The sequence below is a fragment of the Papio anubis genome, chromosome 12, assembly GCF_008728515.1.
Source record: "Papio anubis isolate 15944 chromosome 12, Panubis1.0, whole genome shotgun sequence".
In the NCBI taxonomy this organism is placed as follows: Eukaryota; Metazoa; Chordata; class Mammalia; order Primates; family Cercopithecidae; genus Papio; species Papio anubis.
In genome coordinates, this window is record NC_044987.1 from 19,930,314 (window position 1) to 19,954,857 (window position 24,544).

A 24,544-nucleotide genomic window follows, 5' to 3' on the forward strand; every position below is an offset into this window, starting at 1 on the left:
GGGGTTTTTCAGATAAATAATAATTGCATCTGAAATTAAAGATTATTTTATTTCCTTTTCAATTCCAGTGTCTCGAATTGCTTTCTCTTCTCTAACTGCATTAGCTAACACCTCCATCCCAATGTTCAATGTAATGACTATCTCATTACATTGGCATCCTTGTCTTGTTCCTGATTTTGGTGACAAAGCCTTTAGTGTTTCCCTTAAGTAAAATGCAAGCTTTTGAGTTAAAGTATATATTTTATGTGTAGAGGAAATCCATAAATTTCTTTTTGTTGTGTTTTTCAACATGAATTAGGACTCCCAGGCTGGAGTGCAGTAGCACTATCTCAGCTCACTGCAACCTCTGCCTCCCAGGTTCAAGTGATCCTCCTGCCTCAGCTTCCCAAGTAGCTGGGATTACAGACATGCACCAGCACACCCGGCTAATTTTTATATTTTTTGGTAGGATGGGGTTTCACCATGTTGACCAGGCTGGTCTCAAACTCCTAACCTCAAGTGATCCGCCTGCCTCAGCCTCCCGAAGTGCTGGGATTACAGGCGTGAGCCACTGCACCCAGCCAACATTACATTTCATTGTTACTTCTCTTTAGGCTTTCCTTGTTTTTGATGACATTGACAGTTTTAAGGAACAGTGGTCTGGTATTTTGTAGACTGTCCTTCCATGTTCGTTTGTCTGTTGTTTATCTCATGTTTAAAAAGAGTTCATGGGTTTAGGAAAGGAAGAGCACAGAGCTAAGTGGTCTTCCACTCATCACATCACATCAAGGATGCATGCCGTCAATATGACATCACTGATGATGTCAATCTTGATCACTTGGCTGAGCTGATGTTCGTCAGGTTTCTCCACAATAAGATTACTCTTCCTTCTGCCCCACCCTGCTCTTTACTGTACTCTTCCGAAAGAGGTCACTAGTTCAATTTCACACTTAAAGATTGGGCAGTTCTGTTCCATCTCCTTGAGTGGGGAGAATCTGCATACATTATCTGGAATTCTTCTGTACAAGAGATTTGCCTATTATCCCTCACATATTTGTTTATTCAATAATTCATTTACATCAGTGTGAATTCATAGATATTTATTTCATACTTTGGGACACAATCCAACAGTACATTATTTTGTTACTCAAACTGTTCTAGTTTGGCCATTAGCTCTTTCCATTGGTTCTTGTGTTCCTTTGTTTGTTTGCTTCTTTTGAGCATTTCTTGCTTTCCGACACTATAAGATGCTTTAGGTTCATCTTGTATATTCCCTACCCCAGCCCTAGAATTAGCCATTTATCCAAGGAGCCCTGATTCCTTTTACTGGAGAATGGTATTGGAAACAAAGATCTAAACACTGGCTTTGTTTGTTACGATTGGGGTGTCTGCTTCTAGGCCCTCTCAGAAGACAGTGCTCAGAAATACTGGCCAGGCATGGTGCCCCATGCCTATAATCCTAGCACTTTGGGGGGTTGAGATGGGAGGACTGTTTGAGACCAGGAATTCGAGATCAGTCTGGTCAACATAACAAGACCCCATCTCTAAAAAAAAGAAAAGAAAAAGAAAAAAAAGAAATATATGTATGATACTAGCCAGTAATACATGCAAATCTATAATTATACATAAAATATCTGTTTCAATCTATATTAAGCCAAACATGGGCTCATACTGATATTTCTCTCATCCATCACTACACAGTTCACACGCTAGTCTTCACCTACCACATCGATAATGAGGAATCTGGTTCCCACCATCTGTCATCTATTTATTTATTTATGTGTTCACCCCCCAGCATACACACACAATGGTTTCAGAACTGTTAACTGAGAGTACAGTGTTTATAAGCAGTTCTTTTTGTCTTTCGTCTTACAGACTCTATTAATTTCCAAAGCAGCTTAGGTCAGCAGCTTTCTCCAGCAAGGTTATGTCATACATTTGTAATACAGTTAAATTTGTAATACAGTTAAAACACTGTGTTCTACCCTTTAGTCCCTCAATCTCCTAATTGATTTTTTTATCTTGCATACATTAAGATTCACTCACCCAGGGACAGTGGCTCACGCCTGCAATCTCAGCACTTTGGGAGGCCAAGGTGGGTAGATCGCGAAGTCAAGATATCGAGACCATCCTGGTCAACATGGTGAAACTCCGTCTCTATTTTAAAAATACAAAAATTAGCTGGCGTGGTGGTGCACCCCTGTAGTCTCAGCTACTTGGGAGAGTGAGGTAGGAGAATTGCTTCAACACAGAAGGCGGAGGTTACAGTGAGCCGAGATCACGCCACTGCTCTCCAGCCTGGCGACAGAGCAAGACTCTGTCTTAAAACAAACAAACAAACAAAAAACGATCCACTCTCTCTGTTATAAGATTCAAAGAACTTCTGCAGTTTCATGTATACACAACAGTATCATACACAGTAATTTCACTGACCTAAAAAGTCCCCCTATTCAACTCTCTCCCCTCCCCAAACTTCTGGCAACCATTGATTAGTTTTTGATCTCTATAGAACCACCTTTTTCCAGAATGTCATAGTAATGCAATCATACAGTGCATAGCCTTTTCAGATGGGCTTCTTTCTCTATTATGCATTTAAGATTCACCTACATTGTTGCATGAATTGATAGCTCATTTTTCTTACTGCTAAATATTATCCCACTATATCAATGTACTACAATTTATCTATATTCACCTACTGAAGACCTCTTGGTTGCTTCCAGTTTTGGGCAACTATGATCAAAGCTGCTATAAACATTCAGGTGCAGGTATTTGTGTGGACATAAGCATTCAAATCGACTGGATACGTACACAGGGAAAAATTGCTATATTGAATGGTAAGACTATGTTTAGCTTTATAAGATATTATCAAAGTGTCTTTCAAAGTAGCTGTGCCATTTTGGATTCCCCCAGCAATGAGTGAGAATCCTACTGCTCTACATTCTCACCAGCAACTGGTATTGTCAGGTTTTTTATTTTTTAGTTTTAGCCATTCTAATTGATATGTAATAGTATTTCATTGCTGTTTTGTCTCCCTGACAAATAAAATTGAGTGTCTTTTTTATATATTTAGTTATAATTTGTGTATCTTCTTTGGTGAGGTGTCCATTCAGATCTTTTGCACATTTTAAAATTGTTTTGTCCTATTGTTGAGTTTTAAGAGTTCTTTGTATATTCTAGATGAAGTCCTTTACCAGATCAGTGCTTTCAAAATATATTCTCACCCTCTATGGCTTATCTCTGCATCCTCTTAACAGTGTCTTTCACAGGGCAGAAGCTTTAATTTTTAGTAAAAGCTAACTTACCAGTATTTCTTTCATGGATTGTGCTTTTTATATTACTTCTAAAACCTCATCAACAGCTCAAGTTCACACAGATTTTCATGCATGTTTTCTTCCAGAAATTTTAGATTTTATATTTAGGTCTGTGATCCATTTAGAGTTAACTTTTCTGTCAATTGTGAGATCTGTGTCTAGGCTCACTTGTTTAGTATGAACATCTAATTGTTCCAGCACTATTTGTTGAAAAGACTCATTTTTCCATTAAATTGCCTTTGTGCCTTTGTCAAAAATCAGTTGATAATATTTGTATATGTTTATTTATCGGCTACTATGTTCACTTGATTAATGTGTTCATTCTTTCACCAATACTGCATTGTCTTGATAACGGCAGCTTTGCAGTAAGCCTTGAAGTGGGACAATGAGATTCTTCCAATTTTGTTCTTCTTTCTCAGAATTGGGTTAGTTATTTTGCTTCCTTTACCTTTCCATATAAAATTTCAGTCAGTTTGTTGATGGCTACAAACAAATTGCTGGGATTTTTATTGAAATGGTATTGAATCAATAAATCAAGTTGGGAAGAACTGACATTTTAACAATATTTAGTCTGTCCAATCCATGAACATGGAATATCTCTCCATTTATTTAGATTTTTTAAAATGTCTTCCATTAATGTTTCATAGCTTTCTACATACAGATCCTGCATATATTTTGTTAGATTTATACTTACGTACTTCACTTTTTTGGTGCTATTGTAAATGGCTTTCTTTTTTGTAATTTCAAATTCCAATTGTTCATTGCTAGTATACAGGAAAACAATTAAATGTTATATATTGACCTTGTTTCCTGAAACCTTGCTATATTTACTTAGGAGTTCCAAGAACTTTCCGTAGATTCTTTGGGTAGATTCCATATAGACAGTCATGTAATTTGTTAATAAAAACAGCTTTACTTTTTCCTTTCCAATATATATGTCTCATTTTTCCTTCTTGTTTTATTGCACTGACTATGACTTCCACTACATTGTTGAATAGGAGTGGTGAAAGAGGACATTCTTGACTGGTCCCAATCTTGGGGAGGTGTTTAATCTCTCATTATTAAGTACCATTCTTCTTTTATGAAAAATCTTTCTGAATCTGTGTTGTAAGTCTGTCTCTTATGTAAGCCACAGTGTTGGATTTGGCTTTGTTAACCAATCTAAAAAAGACTTTTTTTTTTTTTTTTAAATAGGGTCTCACTCTGTACCCCAGGCTGGAGTGCAGTGGCATAAACATGGCTCCCTGGGCTCAAGTCATCTCCCTGCCTCAGCCTCTTAAATGGCTGGGGCTACAGGCACACACCACTACATCTGGCTAATATATAATGTATATAATTACATATAATTAAGAGTCTTGCTCTGTCGCCCAGGCTGGAGTGCATGGAATACAATGGCGCAATCTTGGCTCACTGCAACCTCCGCCTCCCAGGTTCAAGCAATTCTCCTGCCTCAGCCTCCCGAGTAGCTGGGATTACAGCTGCCCGCCATCATGCCCAACTAATTTTTGTATTTTTAGTAGAGACAGAGTTTCATCATGTTGGCCAGGATGTCCTCAAACTCCTGACCTCAAGTGATCTGCCCGCCTCAGCCTCCCAAAGCGAATTATTTATGTATTTTGTATAGACAGAGTCTTGCCATATTGCCCAGGCTAGTCTCAAACTCCTGGCCTTAAGTGATCCTCCTGCCTCAACCTCCCAAAGTGCTGGGATTATAGGCATAAGCCACTGTACCTGACCTGAAAATATACTTTAATTGGTGAGATAAGCTAATTTATATTTATTGATGTGGTAAACATGTTTGGTGTCAGTATGACATATTGTTTTACGTTATAATCATATATATTGATGTCTTTATAGGGTCTAGTTTATTTGCTTGATTTTTTACTGTTATTTAGTGAAATTTATATTTTTGTTCTAATGATTATATCTATTTTAATCCATTTATATAACCCTTCTTTACTTTTTTTCTTGGTAAATGACTATTGCTTCCCTCTAATGAGCAATATTGAAAGTAACTATAAACCTCTTTTGCCCCAACTCTCCCTTTTCCACAATATCTGATTTGAAGTAATGTCCTTTTACTTCGGTTAATAACTATAAGGCAAACAACAAGCTAATTCTACTTTTCATAGCTCTCCCCACTCCCCCACCAATTTTTTATAGTTGTACTATATCTACATTGTCAGAGCACACAACCATTGCATACTATTCTCTATTCCTTGTAAGCATAATTTAGACTTATTTCTGTAAATAAATATATGATTCATTCTTACCATAAATCCTTATATCAAACTTTTCAATTACGTTGGTTGTTTAATGTTCATGCTGTTTAGTAGATTCCTTAGGAAGGATCTGGGCAAAATAGTCCCTGAATTCTAATGTTTTCATTAGAATTTGCCTGTGGCTCTTATAATGAAAGGTCAGTTTGTCTTCTTATAAAATTTCTGGCTCATATTTTCTTTCCTTGATTTTCTTAAACATTTTACTCTACTAAATTTTGACAAAATATTGATGTTAAAAAGTAAAGAAAATAGAATTTAAGAAAAGACATAAATAAGGATAAAGTGAGATGCTACATAAGGAACAATTTACAAAGAGGATATAATAATAATAAATTGTGAATGGCCCTAGCAAAAAATCTCAACATACATAAGGGGGAACAGTCAGAATCACAAGCTAAAATTGATATAGCCACAGCTATAGTGGGAATTTTTATTAGGCCTCTTTCAGAAACTTATAAATCAAAAAGACCTTAACTTAGTAAATGGAGACAAGGTCTAAACACAATTGATAAACATAAACTTGATCTAACAGATAAACACTGAAAAGCAGGGGGACGGTTTAGCGTAGTGAATTAAGAGATATATTTTTATCTCAGATATTGTTTGTTCTTTTGTAAAATTTGTTTGGTTCTTTCTGAGGACTAAGCTCTGATTTTTTTATCTTGCTCAAATTCTTCTATTAATTCCAGGTCTTTAGACAAACTCAACCAATTGTCAATCCGAAAATGATTAAATTTACCTATAGCCTGGAAGCATCATCCCCCCGACTTCAAATTGTCCTGCCTTACTGGAACAAACCAATGTATTTTTCAAATGTATTTGATTGATGTCTCATGCCTCCCCTAAATATATATAACCAAGCTGAACCCCAACCGCCTTGGGCACATGTTCTCAGGACCTCCTGAGGGCTGTGTCACATGGTCACTCAGATTTGGCTCAGAATAAAGCTATTCAAATATTTTACAGAGTTTGACTCTTTTCATCAACATTTCTAAATATTTCTCCATCCTTGCTGAGATTTCTTATCTTCCATTCATTACAACATATTTTCTTTTACCTCATTGAGCATAGTTATAATAGCTGTTTCAAAGTCCTTATCTGATCAGGCCAACATCTATGTTTTCTCAGGGTTGGTTTCCATTAATTGCCTTATCTTTTGCGAAGGACTGCATTTTTCTGGTTCCTCCTATGCTGAGTAATTTTGAATTGTGTCCTGGACATTGTGACTGTTACGTTGTGGAGATCACGGATTCTGTTTTACTCCTCAGAATAGTGTCGATGTTTTTGTTGTGGCAGGCAATCGATTAACTTGGTTCAACTCAAACTGCAAACTGACCCAGCCTGTGGTTATAAGTAACTCACATCTCAGTTGAGTTCTGACTAGCTGCAGACTGCTTTGTGTCTACCCCATAGGTGTGCTTCAGGGGTCAGCTAGAGATCTAAGCAAAGTTCATACTCAGAAATTGGGGCATGACCTTCTCTGTCTCTCTGTGTTCTAGGATTTCCCCCTCCTTCCAGTGACTGTTGCTGCAGACTCTGCTCTCAGGTTGTTGAAGCCAAAAAAAAAAAAAAAAAGATGGCTTTCTATTTCTATTGTGTTTTAGCTACTCTCTTAGTGGACTGCCCTCAGGTTAACACATCAAAAACAGGAAACTTACCTCCTCTTAATGGCACCTTCTTCCAAGTTTCATCTTCCCACCAAAACTTGCCTGCTTTTGTTCACTGTCTTTAGCCTTCAGGTACTTGTTTTTGGCATTTCGTTCAGAGTTGAACATTGCTGTCTGAAAGAGAGCCAGAAGTTACTTGGTCATATATGAAACAGAACTCTTTTGTTACACTTAAACGAACATTATTTCCCACCCATACTCTCCTTCCTCTTTTCCCAATACGTACCTACCATTCCATACTAGTTATTTCTCAGAGTGTTTCAATTCTTATTCAATACGTGTATTTATGTATATATGTGGACTAGGATGATATATAGTTACGAGTTAGTGTTTATATTTATTTTAACTTACATAAATACTTTAATTTTTTCATTCAAAATAGCTTTTTGAAATCTAATCATGTTGCTATATGTAAATGTACTTCATGATGTCTGAGAACTGCATGTATTTCATTCTATGAATATACAAAGTTTAATTTATTCAGTCTCCTAAATAAATTGGATTAATCAGCCGGGTATGGTGGCTCACACCTGTAATCCCAGCACTTTGGGAGGCCGAGGCAGGCAGATCACTTGAGGTCAGGAGTTTGAGGCCAGCCTGGCCAACATGGTGAAACCCTGCCTCTACTAAAAATACAAAAAATTAGTCGGGCATGGTGGCTGGCGTCTGTAATCCCAGCTATTCAGGAGGCTGAGGCAAGAGAATCACTTTGGAGGTCTTATTTAAGAAATACTTGCTGATGTGAGGTCATAAGGAAATTATAAATTTCTTTATATTGAACTTTTAGTTACAATATTCCTATTTAGGCCTTTAATTCATTTGGATCTTTAGTATGTCGTGTGTGATAAGAATCTTTGGGGTTTTTTTCAATATAGTGAAACCAGTTTCTTGATACAATTTATTAAATATAATTTTCTGATTTCTGATGTTACCATTAATCTATAATAAACTTCAAGTCTGCTTCGAAGGTGTCTACTCCTTTTGATTGGTTTATTTGATTGATATTGCACTTTATAATTGTATTTTCTTTCGATAATTTACACTAGGGCTAATATTTTTTAAATAGTTACGATTTATAGACAATTATATTCCCTAAAATTTTAGAATTAATCAGATTCCATCTTCCACCTTAAGAATTTGATTAGAAATAAAGAAAATTTTTAAATTTTTTGAGAGAGAATTAACAACTTTAACAAATTAAGCCTTACTACATTTCAAAGTGCTACATCTTTTCATTCATTCAGGCATTTTAAAAATATCCTTACAAGAGTTTTCAAAATACCTCCATTAAGGACAGAGCTTCTTCAATTGTATTTTCCATAACTGAAATGCTTTTGAGTTTGTGAGTTTGTTTTGCATTCCGCTCCTTGCTGACTATCTTCATGCTAATAATTTGCTAACTCTGGTTTCTTTGTAGACAGTCACAACACCTACAAAAAACAAAGAAAAGAAGGGAAAAAAAGTCGCTTCTCCCCCATCAGTCTCATACCTTGGATTTTTGTTTGTTTGCTTTATTTTATTGTTCAGGACTTCTAACATTATGTTGAACATTAATTGAGTCAATGGTGGCTAACGTCCTTGTCTCCTTGATTTTTAAAATGTTTAAGATTTCCTATTACTGAATTTTAATGCTAAGTAAATGTTGAAATACATCAAATGCTTTTATTGCAACTGCAATCCCAATCAGATAAGCCTGAGAACAGTGAAAAATCATAAGATTTTGTCTTTAGTCTATTAATATATAAATGATACAACAAGATTTTTCACTCTAGAACCATTTTTACAACCCTGAATTCACCCATAATCAACCATGACAAATGCACACACATCTGTATATATTTATCTAATCTACCTATATACTTTTGTATGTATATACATATATGCACATACACACAGAGAGAAAGAGACAGAGAATTTAAAAATCATGTCCATGAATAAAATGGGCCTGTGTTTTTCTTGTATCATACTTACCTAGTTTTAGTATAAAATATATTCCAAGCTCATAAAATTGATTGGATTGTTTTTCCTTGTTATATAAGTTAGGGATATCTGTACTCGCCAATAAAAGCATCTCAGCCTGTGACTTGCGGAGGTGGGAAAAATGGAAAAAAGTTTATCATCATGATGATTATATTCTTATTCATACTGTTATTTATATATTACATGATTATTTTCTATTCTATTTTTAAATTGTATTTTTATCTATTTTATAATGTAAGATTTTTATATTTTCCAGAGATCTACAAAAAGGTTCTTTTGGGGGATTTCATTTATTTGCATCTCTATTTCTTGGTTGGCATTGCCAATGATTTGTCTTTTGGCTTTGCCAAGGTTTTTTTCAAAACTTCAACTTGGGTTCTGTTCATCTTTTTTAAATGATATCTCATTGTCTTGTTTCTCCTCTCCTTTGGCTTATTCTGCCACTTTGTTACTAATCACAAGGGTTTTACTGCCTGATGCAGGGGTGCAGTGCAGCCAGGCCTGAATTTTTTTCAAAGCTTTATATGTGTTCTAAAGTGTGAGAGGGGTTGACAACTACTGGTCTACAATCATTCTTCTCAAATCTATCTGATCCTAAGATTGCTTTTGAGGCTTTTGGAAAACATATACTCCTGGACAACATAATGTAGTGATTATGACTCAGTTGATCTAGACTGAAGCCTAAGAGTTTGTATTTTTTAAAAAAACTTGGCAGGTGTTTCTGACTACCAGCAAGATTTGAAAATCACTGAATTTGAGTGCCTATAAAACACTGTATAGTGCCAAAAGCATAAGTGACCTCTGAGGTTGTAGTGATTTCTAAGGTAGAAGTTAAGAGATGTTTAGGTGGTTTGGGGGAATTCGGGGGTTACTCAGCAATCCAGGAAGAGGAGAAAGTATTAGTAAAGAGCAAGAGCTGAAAAAAAGGAAGGTCAGCTCCTAAAAATAAAAGAAGTCTTATCAAGACATCAAAAGCAAGGAAGAGAGTAGCAAGAACTAGAGTTAAAAATAGGCCACAGACAAAGCCATATTACAAACGGACTTTTACCCAAGAATTACAAGAAGCCATTGAAAGGGTTTAAGCAGGGAGATGATACAAATAGAGTTTTACTTTAAAACGACTGGTTTAGCTACAGAAGAGGAAATTAAATGGAGGGAAAGCAGGACTGTCTTCCTTGAAGTCTGAAGACAGTCATCATCCTTCGGGTGGCCACTATAATCCAGGAGATAAATGACGGTGGCTTGAACTATAATACATTTGGAGAGAAAAGGACTACTAGGCATAACTAAAAGATATAGATGTTACTGGATGTAAGGCATATATGAAAACAAAGAGTAAACTTATCATCACCAGTTTATTGCTCATAATTATTCTCTGAGCTATATATTTTGGATCGAATATATCTACAACTGTTCAGACATTCTCTAAAATATTGAGGTAAAAGTGTAAATGCTTATATGTTATACAAAATTGTCACAGTTTAAATAATATTGATAATAATATATAATACTATATCATCATCATCATCATATCTCATTTCCTTGTTTCTCTTCTCTTTTGGTTTACTCTGCCACTTTGTTACCAAATATTCAATTTGGTAACAAATTGAATTCAATTATACAAATATTCACTGTAAACAAACATTCAAACTCATAATAAGTGAAAATGACTAGACAGATTAATTTCATAGTATATCACAATCCTTGTCATTTCAGCTTTGGTCTACTCTAAACTTATCCATCTCCATCCATTACTGGAACAACTCCACAAAGTCCGTATTCCCTAAAACATCACCGATACCATTAAAGTCACTAACAGAGACTGAACTCAGAATAAAGGAAATCATAGAGAAACTAGATCAGCAGATCCCACCCAGACCTTTCACCCATGTGAACACCACCACCAGCGCCACACACAGCATAGCCACCATCCTCAACCCTCAAGATATGTACTGCAGGGGGGATCAGCTGGACATCCTTCTGGAAGTGAGGGACCACCTGGGACACAGGAAGCAATATGGTGGGGATTTCCTGAGGGCCAGGATGTCCTCCCCAGCCCTGATGGCAGGTGCTTCGGGAAAGGTGACTGACTTCAACAATGGCACCTACCTGGTCAGCTTCACTCTGTTCTGGGAGGGCCAGGTCTCCCTGTCTCTGCTGCTCATCCATCCCAGTGAAGGGGCATCGGCTCTCTGGAGGGCAAGGAACCAAGGCTATAATAAAATTATTTTCAAAGGTAAATTTGTTAATGGCACCTCTCATGTCTTCACTGAATGTGGCCTGACCCTAAACTCAAGTGCTGAACTCTGTGAATATCTGGATAACAGAGACCAAGAAGCCTTCTATTGTGTGAAGCCTCAACACATGCCCTGTGAGGCTCTGACCCACATGACCACCCGGAATAGAGAGATATCTTATCTTACAGACAAGGAAAAGAGCCTTTTCCACAGGTGAGTATACTTTTCATCTATACTGAGAAGTGTTCCCTGAAAAGTGCCCCAGTCAGAGCTACATTGCCCATTGCAACATTAAGCATGACTCAGAGGCCTCCTCTACTCAAGGTAAGACATGTGGTGTCTTCATGGGGCCTCTCCTCACCACTCTACGCCAAAGTTTGCATTTTCACTATATTGTCCATTCAGTCATGTGTTTTGCTATAACTGTTCTTCTGTGTGTTCATAGATGTTCCACTGAAAAAAAGATTCCTTGATAAGTGTATGATAACATCCATGTTCCTTCACCTCCCATATCATATTTTGTTGTTTTTGCTCTTAAATATCTTTGCATTGATCCATTTTCCCCTATGCACAGTGCTGCTATGCAAGTTCAGACCATAATTATCTCATCTAGATTACCTGTACCAGCTTCCCAACTGGTCTCTCTCCCAGCAGTCATACCCTCTCTCATCCATTCTCTACCCTGAGTGATCTTTCTGAAAAGCCAGTTCCTACTGGTTTTCTCCAGTTGATCCCATGATCAGATATTCCTCAGTATATACCTCTCAGGGTGGAGAAGTCCTTCTTACTCCTTATGTTGTGACCTAGTGATTCCTGCAAACCCCTAGTTCAACAGAACACCACAAACCGGGGTGGAAGCATGTTTCTTCTATCAATCATGGCTGCAACAATGCCAAGCTTTTCTCCCCCGACTCACAAACAGATGCTCACTTCCTGGTTTCCCTGTTATCCACTAACCTGAAAACCACTTTGTTGATTAGAATGAACCATCAGGGTTGCTACATGGGCCACTTTGAGGATTTGCAAAGGGTAACTATCTGTTATTACAAATCCCAGAACTGTGAGGCAAGCCCTAAGACATCTATCGGTTCCAGAGACTTCTGCTCATTTGCTAACTTTCCATAAGTCTCACAGGCTCAGTCCATTTCTTTTTCTCTTTCAATTCTGCCAGTACCCTTTTTTTTCTCCCCTATGAAGATTTATTTCTCCTAAGCTTGGTGACAGAGTAGAATGCTAGGTTCACAGCTATCCCCTTCTAGCAGTTTTCAAAGTCAAGTTTAGAGTCTTTTTTCCATAAGCTTTCAAAAAAATATGCTAAGAGTAGGCACCCAACATGACAAAATAACATGCATTCCAGAATCTTATCTCATTATCTAAGTTTTGGCTCCTGATCTAGTCCCTGACTCCCTTCTGAAAAGTAAAAGCACAGTTAAGTTTCTGTTCCTTCCTTTTTATCTCTGATGGTACAGCTCATCAAATCTCTTCCTACCCGTCAACCATCCTTATGCCTAAATCCTACAAAGGATGAAAACATGCTGATCCTTTCCTTCTCAGGATGGCATGTGGAGAGACATCCATAGTAGGGAATCAGGTACCACTTATATCTGTTATACTTGGCACTTAGGTCCCCATTCTCCCCTTAATCCTTTTCTTCCTTCCTCCACTTACATGGCCATATACAGAGGTTTGAAACAAAGTGTGAGTAAGAGCTTTCAAGCAAGAAGAGAGTCATCTTTCATCAGTTGGAGGAAAGAAATGTAAGGTACATTTATCAACACATCAGATTCAACAATACTTTCTGCCAGTCACTTTGATAGATATTAAGGATACAGCAGTGGACCAGACACATGCATTACCTTCCTTCATAAAGCTTATGATCTTCAGAAAGCAAGTTTGTCAGAAAAGTCAAAGGTAATCATAGCAGGAAATGTGAATTAAAAATGAAGAAGAGGCCCTCCGATAGAAGGTCTACCTGCCACCCAAAAAGGCTGGATTCCTTGGGTACATGATGGGGAGACAGTAAAGGGATGTAAGCAGTAGTGCAGTTGGATTTGCAATGAGAAAGGGTGCTCTGGCAGTCGGATTGAAAAATTTAGGTGGGATAAAACTGAGACCTGCATGGCCAATTAGAGGCTCACAGTAATCCAAGGAAACTATTCTGCAAACTTGAACAGGAGATGTGGAAGCAGAAAGAGAGAAGAGAACTTGTAAATTAGATAAATATTTTGAATCTAAAATTCCAAGACACAGTGATTACATGTAGCAGATCGGTAGAGCTGCCCTGGACTTCAGGTGCTCTCAGCAGGGTAGAAAGTCTTTCAAAATCTTCACTCATTTACAATACCCAATATATCTAAAATTTACAACAATAATAATAGCCTCCAGTTATAGAAAATTAAAATTTTTCCTTCACTCACAAGGAGATGATTCACTTTGATGTTACGTGGGCATAGAGCAGGCTAATTTACTGTTCTATTTTTTTTTTTTTTTGAAGGTCCAAAGTGGGAGTTGAAATGATGAAGGATCAGAAACACATTGATGTCGCTAATTGTAACAGTAAGTTGGCTCTGTCCTGAGTTGGGTGATGCTCAGAGGAAATTTTATCAGCATTAACCTAAGTAATTGTAGTTCTCCTGGAGCACAATTCCTAGCAGATGTCTACGATGTCAATTATGCTGGACTTTAAAGGGAGAAATTAACTCAAGGAAATGATTTTCAAAATTTTTATAGGAGATGACATCTTGACATATCCAAAAGGAGAAAGCATTAGTATCCTACATTCATATTTAAACCTGAGAGTTCATCTCCTGGAGTCTAAGGCACTGTGCAAATGTCTTTGAAGGATGGATACCTACAGCTTCAGAGTAGGAACGCTTTCAGTTCTGGTTTCCTAACTCTCCGTTGGCATAACCCCCTAACATTTAGTTGATGCAATTACCAATTTTATATGGAGTTTTCATCTTATTAAATGTTTTAAAGACAAACACAAAGCCATGTTACTTATGAAAGAATATTTATACTACCTTAGCTTTAAGATAACTTTTTATAAAGTCTATCTTAGTTTACTGATAACATCCATCATGATACTTACTTCAACTTATAATAATTTATTGCCATCATTTATTCATTTATTCTGCAAATGTTTATTTATTTTTCCTCACATCATATGGATAATGTGCTGATGTCATAACAAGATTTGAGGGAGACACATCTCACACATGAGCATGAAAACTCAATCATCTTGCTTCTGAACTACTAAAGGATCAGCAAACATTTACTGAGCACTGAATAGATATCAGGCATTATGGACAAATGGAGAAAAATAAATGCTCAGTTAGCTTGCAATGTGAAAGACATTCAACCTACGAACTCTATGAAGACAGTAAAGAGGCAAAGGAGCTTATGTTAAAATTGGTATTTGACTGAGTCCTGAAGGATATGTGTAGTCAGAGAATGAAGAGAAACCTCATAAAGATCATGGGTAGTGTTGCTGGATTTAAGCAAATAATAATACAGGGAATCAAATGAATATGGGTAATTTCTAATTGCCTGTCATATATACATTGAGAAAACGGAAAAATATTGCATGGGCCATACTTACACTAAAAAATTATGACTTGTTAGAAGTCATACAAATTTAATATGGTGTCCTGTATTTTTTATCTAACTCTTTTTATCTGATAATTCCAGTCATGAACTAAGTCATCATGGACTTGTTCAATAGGCCAGTGGGGTGAGCACATTGTGGAATGTAGCAGAGGATAAGCCTAGAAAGAGAAGAAGGACCTAATCATGAAGGTTCTCAAGTGCCATGCTGAGGATTTCAGTGACTATTCAGTAAACTTGAAAGCCACAGAAACCAACTGAGGAAGAAAGTGGTATAATCCACTTTGTGCTTTAAAATGCAAATTCACAATTTAACAAAATGCATGATCTGTAGAAAGACAATTTAAAATGTCACTAAGGAATATAAAACAAAATTCGTATAAATAGAAGCAAAAAACACTGTCTCTGGATGGGATGACTTTATATTTAAAAGAATATCAGTTGTCTATATATCATTTTCTTATTGCTGCTATAATAAAGTGGCTTTTAAAAACAAAAATATATCATCTTATAGTCTGTAGTCCAGAAGACCAGTGTTGGGCTCATTGAGCTAAGCCCAAGGTAGAGCAGGAGCATGTTCCTTACTGGAGGCTCTAGGGGAGAATCTGTTCCTTTGCTTATTCCAGGTTTTTAAGGCTGCCCACATTCCTTGTACCCCTCTTCCTCTATCTTCAAAGCCACAGCAGAGGGTCAAGTTTTCCTGTCACACCTTTGACCCACTCTTCTGCCTCCCTCTTCCACTTCTGAGGACCAGTGACATTAGATTGGGCCTACCCATGTAATCCAGGATAGTCTCTCCATCTGAAAGGCCATACCCTAGTCATATCTGGAAAAGGCAACATTGTTGTAGGAATTAAGGGACAGGAGAGACCAATGGATGGAACAGGAGGATTTTATTTAGGTGACTACCTGTCCAGCAGATTAACATCCAAAGGCTGAGCCCTGAACAAAGACAGGGCTTGACTCTTATACATGTACCTGAAAGGGTATTGGCTAGCTTGAATATACACTTCACTAAATGGTGCAAAACCTACAAGGTGGCCAGCAAGTCTACAGAAGCAGAATAAAGGCAGTTTATCAAACAGTGACAGGTTTTACAACTCAAGCCAGGTGTTGCAACTCAGCCACATGTTGTGACCTTCACTGTGCTGCACAGAAGGGAAAAACAGGAACTTACAAAACTCGCAAAGGTAATTGTGAGAATAGTAAGGGGGGAAGGGGGAAGCTGAATGAGAAAAACTTGTTTTTCCCAACCTTGCTTCGGGATGGGAGGGAGAGACTCTGGAGCCCATCCCTTCTGGGACCTGGCTCTGCAGATAATGCTGCCAAAGCCTCGATAGAGCCCTGCCCTTCCCTGGGTCTTGCAGTGGGTCAGCCTAGTACAGGAAAACTTGGTTTTCTTTTTAAATCTTCTGCTTCAACATATTCACAGGTTTTAAGAATTAGGATATGGATATCTTTGGGGGACTATTAGTTTCCCTATCTAATCAAAAATATAATGGAATCTATTTCTCAGTGGGCAGGTCTGTGCAAACCTACTCCCAAAGTTTGAGGAAGCTGAGAGGCCAAAGAAGAGTCTCACACATCCAGTTTCTCAGAAAGAAACATTTAGTAGGGACTTACAAGCAGAAGCCATGTTTATGTCTCCATTGGTGAGACAAGATGGTGGATCTCCATACCATTACCCCCAGACCCAGGGCTTACAGAGCATAAGGGAAGGATGGTTCAGATGGGATGTACAGGACAACTGAAGTACAATACCACCAAGGCTGTTTGACCTAAGGGCAAGATTTACCATAAGTACCTGCTGTTGTACAAGAAACAATAGATAAACTGGGGTTAATCAGGAGCCAACATAGCAGATTAGCATCTAAAATGGAGTTGCTTTTGCTGATATACAGAATCCTGATATTATTACCCACATACTGTTCAAAATGCTCAAGCCTATTCTAAAATTATTAAGTAAAATAAACATGTAACAGTAATCATGAGTGGATTTGTTACAAGTTTGAGACATGGCAAAATGAATACCTGACATAAAGATTACACAACATAGGATTTACAACAATACACTTAAAGGCTATGTTCTCAGCAAAGTGTGCCAGTACATTATTAGGATAAAGAATACTTACTAACTATGAATCTCAAGTTTCCAGGGTCATGGTATTCAATCATCTAGGGTGCAATGCTACCAAGCCTCATAGAAACCCATCAATATCACACTGTAATTCCAACATAATTATAGGATTATACAAACTCCCTTTAGTAAGCCAAATCACCAGGACTTAAGAGCTATTCCAGGTGCACTTTCCAATTCTGCAACCAGCACCGTTTTACCACTTTGTCCATAGGTTACAAATACAACACAACCATGTAATGATGCACAATTCTGTGGACATAGGCAGCCAGAGACTGCAAGGCCTCTGAGGAACTAAGCAAGGAGGGTAAAGCAGAGACTGCCGATGGTTCTCCAGTATTCACTGCCTCCTCCTTCTTTAGTAATAGAAACCAGTTGGTGGCTAGACCCATGGCCATCCTTCCTTATATCTAGTTGTGGCCATGACTAAGTTTTTTCCAGGAGTGTGAGTGGGAAACTTCTAAGTCATGCTTTAAAAGCAAAAAAACTTGCCCTCCCTATCCATTTCTTCCCTAACTACTAGCTGAACTTTAGATATAATGTGAGAATGGCAAGAGCCAGGTTAGACCATGAGATTGAAGCCACATGGTAAGAATGGTATAGCCACAACATAGAAGAAACAAGAGTCCCTAACACCATGCAATGCCATATTAGCCCTGTCCTTCTCACTCCAGGCCTGTTATGTGAGACAGAAATAAACTTTTATTTTTAAGTCATTATTATCTTGGTCTTTCTTATAGCATTCAAACTGGTTTCCTATCTCATACAGAATGTAGTATCAGTACAGAAGTCCTGATGTAACAAGTCCTAAAATACAAGGCATTGGCTCAGTGATGGGATGGCAGCATAGATAGTGGCAAGGAAACATGACAGGAGAAATTGGATGACCTTTGTTATGCTATAACAAGACATTTGCTGCACTGCTACCTACTCGTAATGGAAGGCAGACCATGTGCAAACAGAGCCTAAAACTCTAGTGAAACTTCCTGGAATATCTCAGAATATTGGTTTGTAATGGATGTCACATGTTGCTTTTAGCAAAGTCTAGTTTTAAAAAAAAAATTGTCAAGCTAGGTGACTAATATACTATTTGAGGTTTTTATTTTTAATGTACCTATTTTAAGCCATTTTTTGAACACGGAAAAATTAAGATTATTCATTCCTTCATTAATGAAACAAAGGTAAAGGATTTTATACAACAGCACCAACTGGCAGACCACTAACATCATTCGGGTAAGAGACAAAGACAGAAGTCACCACAGAATCAGGAAGAAAGGACAGAACGTCAAAGAAAGGATAGAATGTCAAGATTTAGCTAATGACCAAATTTAAGAGAAAAGGAATTAGACAGGAGGCAAGATGACTCAAAATCTCTCAAAAGAATAAGTAGAAATGCCTGAAGCAAAGCTAATGATCAAAGAATAGGACTAGAAAGGGACAGAAAAAGGAAACAGGCATTACAGGAAGAGGAAAAGAGAGCAAGAAAACAAAGGACCAGGAAAGAAGGCTAGATGTCTAACTTACGCCAATAAAATCATTTACAAGTGTCTTTGTTACCAGAGAGTGAAAAAATAGAAGAGAAATGCCAAGTTGGAATGAAGCCTCCTGTCCCTGGTGGTTATACTTTACAAGGAAAATGGATAACAACATTTTGCAACCAGGTTCAGTTAGACACAATTAAGATAAACGGCTGTTTGAAAGGGAAACTCATTTACCTCCTGGGAGATTCTACGCTACGTCAGTGGATCTACTACTTACCCAAAGTTGTAAAAAGTAGGTAGTTACTTTATATTCTCTCAGAAATTCAGGCTGGTTTTAAAGTACTTTTAATGAGGTCTCTATTCTCTGATTTGAGCTACTTTGTTTTTTACTTCATTTAGCTTTCTGGATTTCAGCCTTTAAATTTAAAATGTATTTTATTTCCTCTTTCATAAGAAATGTTGGTCCTCTTGTAAAATTCCAATGAGAACTTTACATTTTTTATTGACATTTTTCATGTATGAACTGTGGGTACTGTACCCTATAGAGTAGAAAGACTCCAGTGAGCAATTATCTAGGTAGGGTGGGTATTTTAAATGATTGATAGGACATTCTTTTTCATGAATATTAACCATTATCTTCTAATTAAAACATCTATTTATTTTTTTATCAGCACTAAAGTTTTTTGATCTTCATGAAACTGGAATTTTTAAGAAACATTTGCTTCTGGATGCAGAAAGACACACTCAGATTCAATGGAAAAAACATAACTATCCCTTCGTCACTTTCCAGCTCTACTCTCTAATAGATCATGATTATATCCCTCGGGAAATTGACCGGCTATCAGGTGACAAAAACACAGCCATCGTCATCACCTTTGGCCAGCACTTCAGACCGTTTCCCATTGACGTTTTTATTCGCAGGGCCATTGGTGTCCGAAAGGCTATTGAAAGACTGTTCCTAAGAAGCCCAACCACTAAAGTGATTATTAAGACAGAAAACATCAGGGAGATGCACATAGACACAGAGAGGCTTGGAGACTTCCATGGTTATATTCAATATCTTATCATGAAGGATATTTTCAAAGACCTCAACGTGGGCATCATTGATGCCTGGGACATGACCATTGCATATGACACTAATACTATCCACCCACCTGATCATGTGATTGGAAATCAGATTAACATGTTCTTAAACTACATTTGCTAAGGGATACATACTATACAAAATCACTAGGAATCAATCTCGGCACGTAATCCCACATGTATTGTAAAGTCAGTTTTATTCATTTTAGGAACTAAGGAAAATAAATTTAAAAGAATCTTTTTTGGGAGGAAGGCTATGTAAGGACAATGACAACTGATATGGGATGCAAAACCAAGAGAATCAGACATGTAGAATGACTATACCATGCCTGGTTCTGATGCTTCTTTAAAATATTTAAAAAGTTTTTTAAAAGTCATGTTATTAAGCTGATTTGAAAATATTTGTACAAACTCATGATGCTTTCTATTTCCAATATAGATATTTCCTAGCTCTGTCTATTGAAAAGGCCTAGAAGCAATGATAACCCATTAGCAATAATCACTCCGAGCACCCTGACTGTGGTCTCTAAGAACCCTTCCTCAACAAAAGAAAACAGGCATCCTTGAAGGAAAGGCTGATTCCAGGACTGGAACAGAAAATATATATACCATGAGCCTGGACATCTTGTTATGCCAGAAAGCAAATAATCAAAGACAAATGGAACCATATCATGGAACAGAGGAGGTAACCCAAAGGAATCTCTTCCTTGGCCATAGCTAGATTTAGCATCAAAAAGACTAATGACTGCAGTTAATTGAAATAAGTAATATATAAAATCCATGAGCTCATAATAATACAAAAAGAGACATGCAAGAATAAAAGCAAAATCTCTCATGTGTCATAAGTGGAGTTGGGTAAACCCTTATTTTGAAAATTGGCAACAAAAGGCAAATATGTGAACATTTATCCTCTTTCCTCTTAAAGAGAAAATCAATAACCCTAATAGATAAGGGAAATTTCTTCTTTTTGGAAGAATTACAGCTAATGAATACAGAAAGAATGACAGAATTAGGAAATCACCATTTAAATACTTCTACTTAAATAAGTAAGTAAAGCAGAGATCATCAGTGAATGAACTTTTTTAAAAGTTTGATTGGAACTTTACTATGGATATAGCAGGCTGTCACTTCTGAATCTGCTGCTCAAACTTAGCTTTATTAACAGCAGAACAACCTGTATTATGTCCTACATGATTTGATGCAATGTAAAGTATACAACACCACCTATGAAGCAGTATTCTTGCAATGCTTTTTACTCTAGATCATCTCATCCAATGACTCCAAAATTTTTATTTTCAGCTTTCTAGTCTAATGCCAACTTTACATGAGACATCTCCACTTACACTTGACAGACCTCAAATACATCATGTTAATGCCAAAAGAAATATCTCCTCTCTACCAAATTTTCACCTCTTTCTGTGTTCCATTTCTTGATCAATGATAATAGTATCCACCCAGTTTTCAAAGCTGGAAAACCATATTTTGTTTAAGTAAACAATTATTGGCATCTATCCTGTGCCACATGCTATGTTAACCAATTTTGATACAAAGGAACAGGGCAAAATGACTATCATCCTCAATCTTGTGGAGAAGACCAAGCAGGTAGATTCAAAGTAATGCAGTATCACAAGAGTCAAGAAGTTATAGAAACACACCAACAAACAAAACCTGAACTCTGGGATAGAGAGATGCTATCAAGTTTTATAGAGGAAGTATTACCTGGACTCATTCATGAAGAATGAGAGAGTCAAGTTGACAAGGAAGGAAGGAGAGAGAGAAGTGGGACAAACTTGTTGAAAAAAAGGCTCATTCAGGAAATGGCAAGAATTACGAACCTTTAGTGACACAAAACAATGAGAAAAAAGTGGGGAGGCAGCACCCAAATGATGAAGGATTTATATGACATGCTAAGAAATGTGGGCTTTAATCTTAAAAGTAGTAGGGAGTGGTTAAAGAACCATAATACAGACAGGACATGATTAGATCTGCCTTTCAGAAAGAGAAATGAGGCAAGATATTTAGAACTATGGCCAATGTGGCATAACGGAAATAAGATAGAGATTGAGGTCAGACCTGGTTTTGAATTCCAGTGTCTTCATTTGTCAACTCAGCCAATTTAGGAATTTAATCTCTGAACTTCAATTTCCTCAATGTTAAATTCAAAGAATTAAATTAGATGATATATGGAAAATGTTTACCTAGTTCTAACACATGGTATTATTCAATAATTTTTCCCTCGAGGCAGCTCAATTAGAAGTTTCAATGATACCCGCAAATTGTACACAAATAACTTGAAGGAGAATCCCAACATTCACTGAAGAAAATAAAGGGGAAGGAAGGTATTGGGGAAAAGGGTAAAATGAATTTAGGTTTTAGTTAAATGAGGTGGAGGTTTCCATACAAATATCAAAATGCAATGTCCTGTAGATAGAATATGAGTCTCAATTCAGGAGCAAGGTCTATAAGAAAGATGCTCAGTTTGGAAGTCATCAGTATATATAGGTGGCTGCTAAAAATGAGGAGATGTTAATATTTTCTCACACACAAAGGGAGCTCTTGTACACTCTTGGTGGGATGTAAGCTGGTACAGCCATTATGGAAAACAGTATGGCAGTTCCTCTAAAAACAGAACTACCATATGACCCAGCAATTCCTCTGCTGAGTATCCCAAAGGAAATGAAATCAGCCCTTCATAGAGATATCTGCATTCTCATGCTCATTGCAGCAGTATTCACAATAGCCAAGATACAGAAACAATCTAAATGCCCATCAATAGATGAACAGATAAATAAATTGCAGTATATATGTACATTGGAATATCATTCAGCCTTACAAAAGGAGTTGCTGCTATATTTGCAACAACATGGGTGAACCTGGAGGACGTTACGCTAAGTAAAATAACAACATTGAAGAAAAGAAATAATACTGAAAGAAAAATATTGCTTGATCTTACTTATATATGGAACTTAAAAATTACACACAGAAACAGGGTAGAATGGTAGATATCCAGGTTGGGAGGAAGAGAAAACGGGGATATGTAGGTCAAAGGGTACAAACTTGAAGTTGTATTGGATGAATATCTAGAGAGCTAATGTACAGCATGAGGACTATAGTTAATATTGTATATGGAAAATTTGCTGAGAGACTAGATTTTAGGTATTCTACCTCAGTTAAAAAGGTAATTGTGCAGTGATGAATATGTTAATTTCTTGACTATAGTAATCATTTCCCTATGCATATGTGTATCAAAACATTACACTGTATACCTTAAATGTATGCAATAAAAAATAAAAGATACATACATAAAATTTTTTAAATGTCCGACACACAAGACAAATATGTGTCCAAATACATCAGTCTCTCAAGCCTCTGCACCACTCTACATGCTGCTCCTTCTGACTCGAATGCCCTCCTGCCCCTGCTTCCACCTGTCAAACTCCCAATCACCCTTTAAAACCCAGTTTGAATTTTATTTCTTCTGTGAAGCTTTCCCTGACACCCCCAAAAATAATAATGTTTCCACAGTGTTTTGTCGTTTACTCCATAAAAGAAACAAAAACATGTATTTTAAAAAGTATCTGTCATCTCTAATAGCTTGTACACATCTTGAGGAAAGAGACTAAGTTTTGCTTCTTTTTCCCCCAAAGAGAACTTTATTAAAACATTTACCATTTCTTTAGAAAGAGGTTTTACCATCTCTTTAGAAAGCTCCAGAATCTATAACCAGGAATAAGTGTTAATGGGATAAGAACCAATGAGAGGACAGCATATGATGCTGAAATGTACTTTCTTACTAATATGAATTCAATGGGCTCATGGAAGGAACCCTTTTATCAAACTGGGTAGAAAGCATTTTCTGTAAAGTATCTTTAGAAAAATATGTACAATTTGAAAAATGGTTATCCAAATTTAACAACTGTCATATAAAAGGCTCATAAAATGTGTGTGGCTGTGTTTCTCAAGATTGTGCGGTCAACTCTGTCACCCTGTCGGCAACCTTGGTCACATTATGCCTAGACATTGTGATTTTGTTCTTGGGGTTCTTAATAATGGTTGTGGTTTTATAAGAAAAGGAAATCTGGAAATCTTGTCCCTGTTATTAATACTCATGTCATTACTAATAAAAGTGGTTTGTTGATATGCTAAACAGGTTGTAAAAGCTGTCACTTTGCATGAAATTAACTAGAGAAATACTTCTTTATAGCATGAATATGCAAATGTTCAAAATTTCACAGTAAACTCAAGACATGAATTTCCAGTTCTCTCACCTTGTATCCAATATAAGTGCAAATTAACTTACATTTAACCTTCCTGGGCTGAGGTAAGTAAATTTGCAAACATAGAGTTAAAAGCTTCCTTTTTATTCCCCAAAAACATTTCTGTTAATTCACAGCCCTTCACTGGATCAGTCAAGATTTTTGACACTCTGAGGTGTCACCACAGAGGAAAGGACACCTCAGAGCAAAGTGATGGTCTCCCCAAATCTCAATTTCTCCTTCCATCTATTCAATTTCCAACAATAAAGATTTCAATTTCCAAATATATCCAAAAGATCTTCACACATGCAGACAAGAACCCCATTCACTAAAACAAGGTGCCCTTACATAGAGTAAAAAACATTCCCTTTTTGTCAAGGTTTATTTTTCCAGTCTTCACCTGAGGCTGGTAGCTAGCAGCGTCTTCTTTAAAGATAGGGTTTTCCTTCATTGAAATATACCATGTGGCCCTTTGGCTATCTGGGCATGTTTTACAGCCTAAAGGTGTAACACCGAGAGCACAGT

At 37.0% G+C, this 24,544-nt stretch overlaps 1 protein-coding gene, 1 long non-coding RNA gene and 1 other non-coding gene across 5 annotated transcripts in view; 1 reads left to right on the top strand and 2 right to left on the bottom strand.

Moving 5' to 3' along the window:
• LOC101026151 (NXPE family member 4) overlaps positions 1–23,910 on the top strand; it is a 103,750-nt gene extending 79,840 nt beyond the window's left edge. The window contains exons 3-6 of one of the 2 annotated variants that reach the window (XM_021926576.2): positions 10,936–11,669; positions 13,951–14,012; positions 18,760–18,972; positions 19,352–23,910. In XM_021926576.2, coding sequence (XP_021782268.1) covers positions 10,936–11,669; positions 13,951–14,012; positions 18,760–18,972; positions 19,352–19,887 — 1,545 coding nt within the window. In that variant the 3' untranslated portion in view covers positions 19,888–23,910. The remainder of the gene's footprint in view (positions 1–10,935; positions 11,670–13,950; positions 14,013–18,759; positions 18,973–19,351) is intronic. The other variant, XM_021926577.2, reaches the window with a different exon arrangement.
• Positions 1,473–11,415, bottom strand: LOC110741286. 2 transcript variants are annotated; one of them, XR_002517225.2, is made up of 5 exons: positions 11,329–11,415; positions 9,211–9,322; positions 8,522–8,669; positions 7,231–7,353; positions 1,473–2,136 (listed from the first exon to the last, which is right to left on the bottom strand). It is a non-coding gene; the product is annotated as an uncharacterized LOC110741286 (long non-coding RNA). The 2 variants fall into 2 exon arrangements; XR_002517224.2 differs by lacking the exon at positions 9,211–9,322 and having other exon boundaries at positions 11,329–11,412.
• Positions 14,617–14,720, bottom strand: LOC116269921. Its single transcript, XR_004177730.1, has one exon. It is a non-coding gene; the product is annotated as a small nucleolar RNA U13 (small nucleolar RNA).
• Positions 23,911–24,544: the final 634 nt, after the last annotated feature.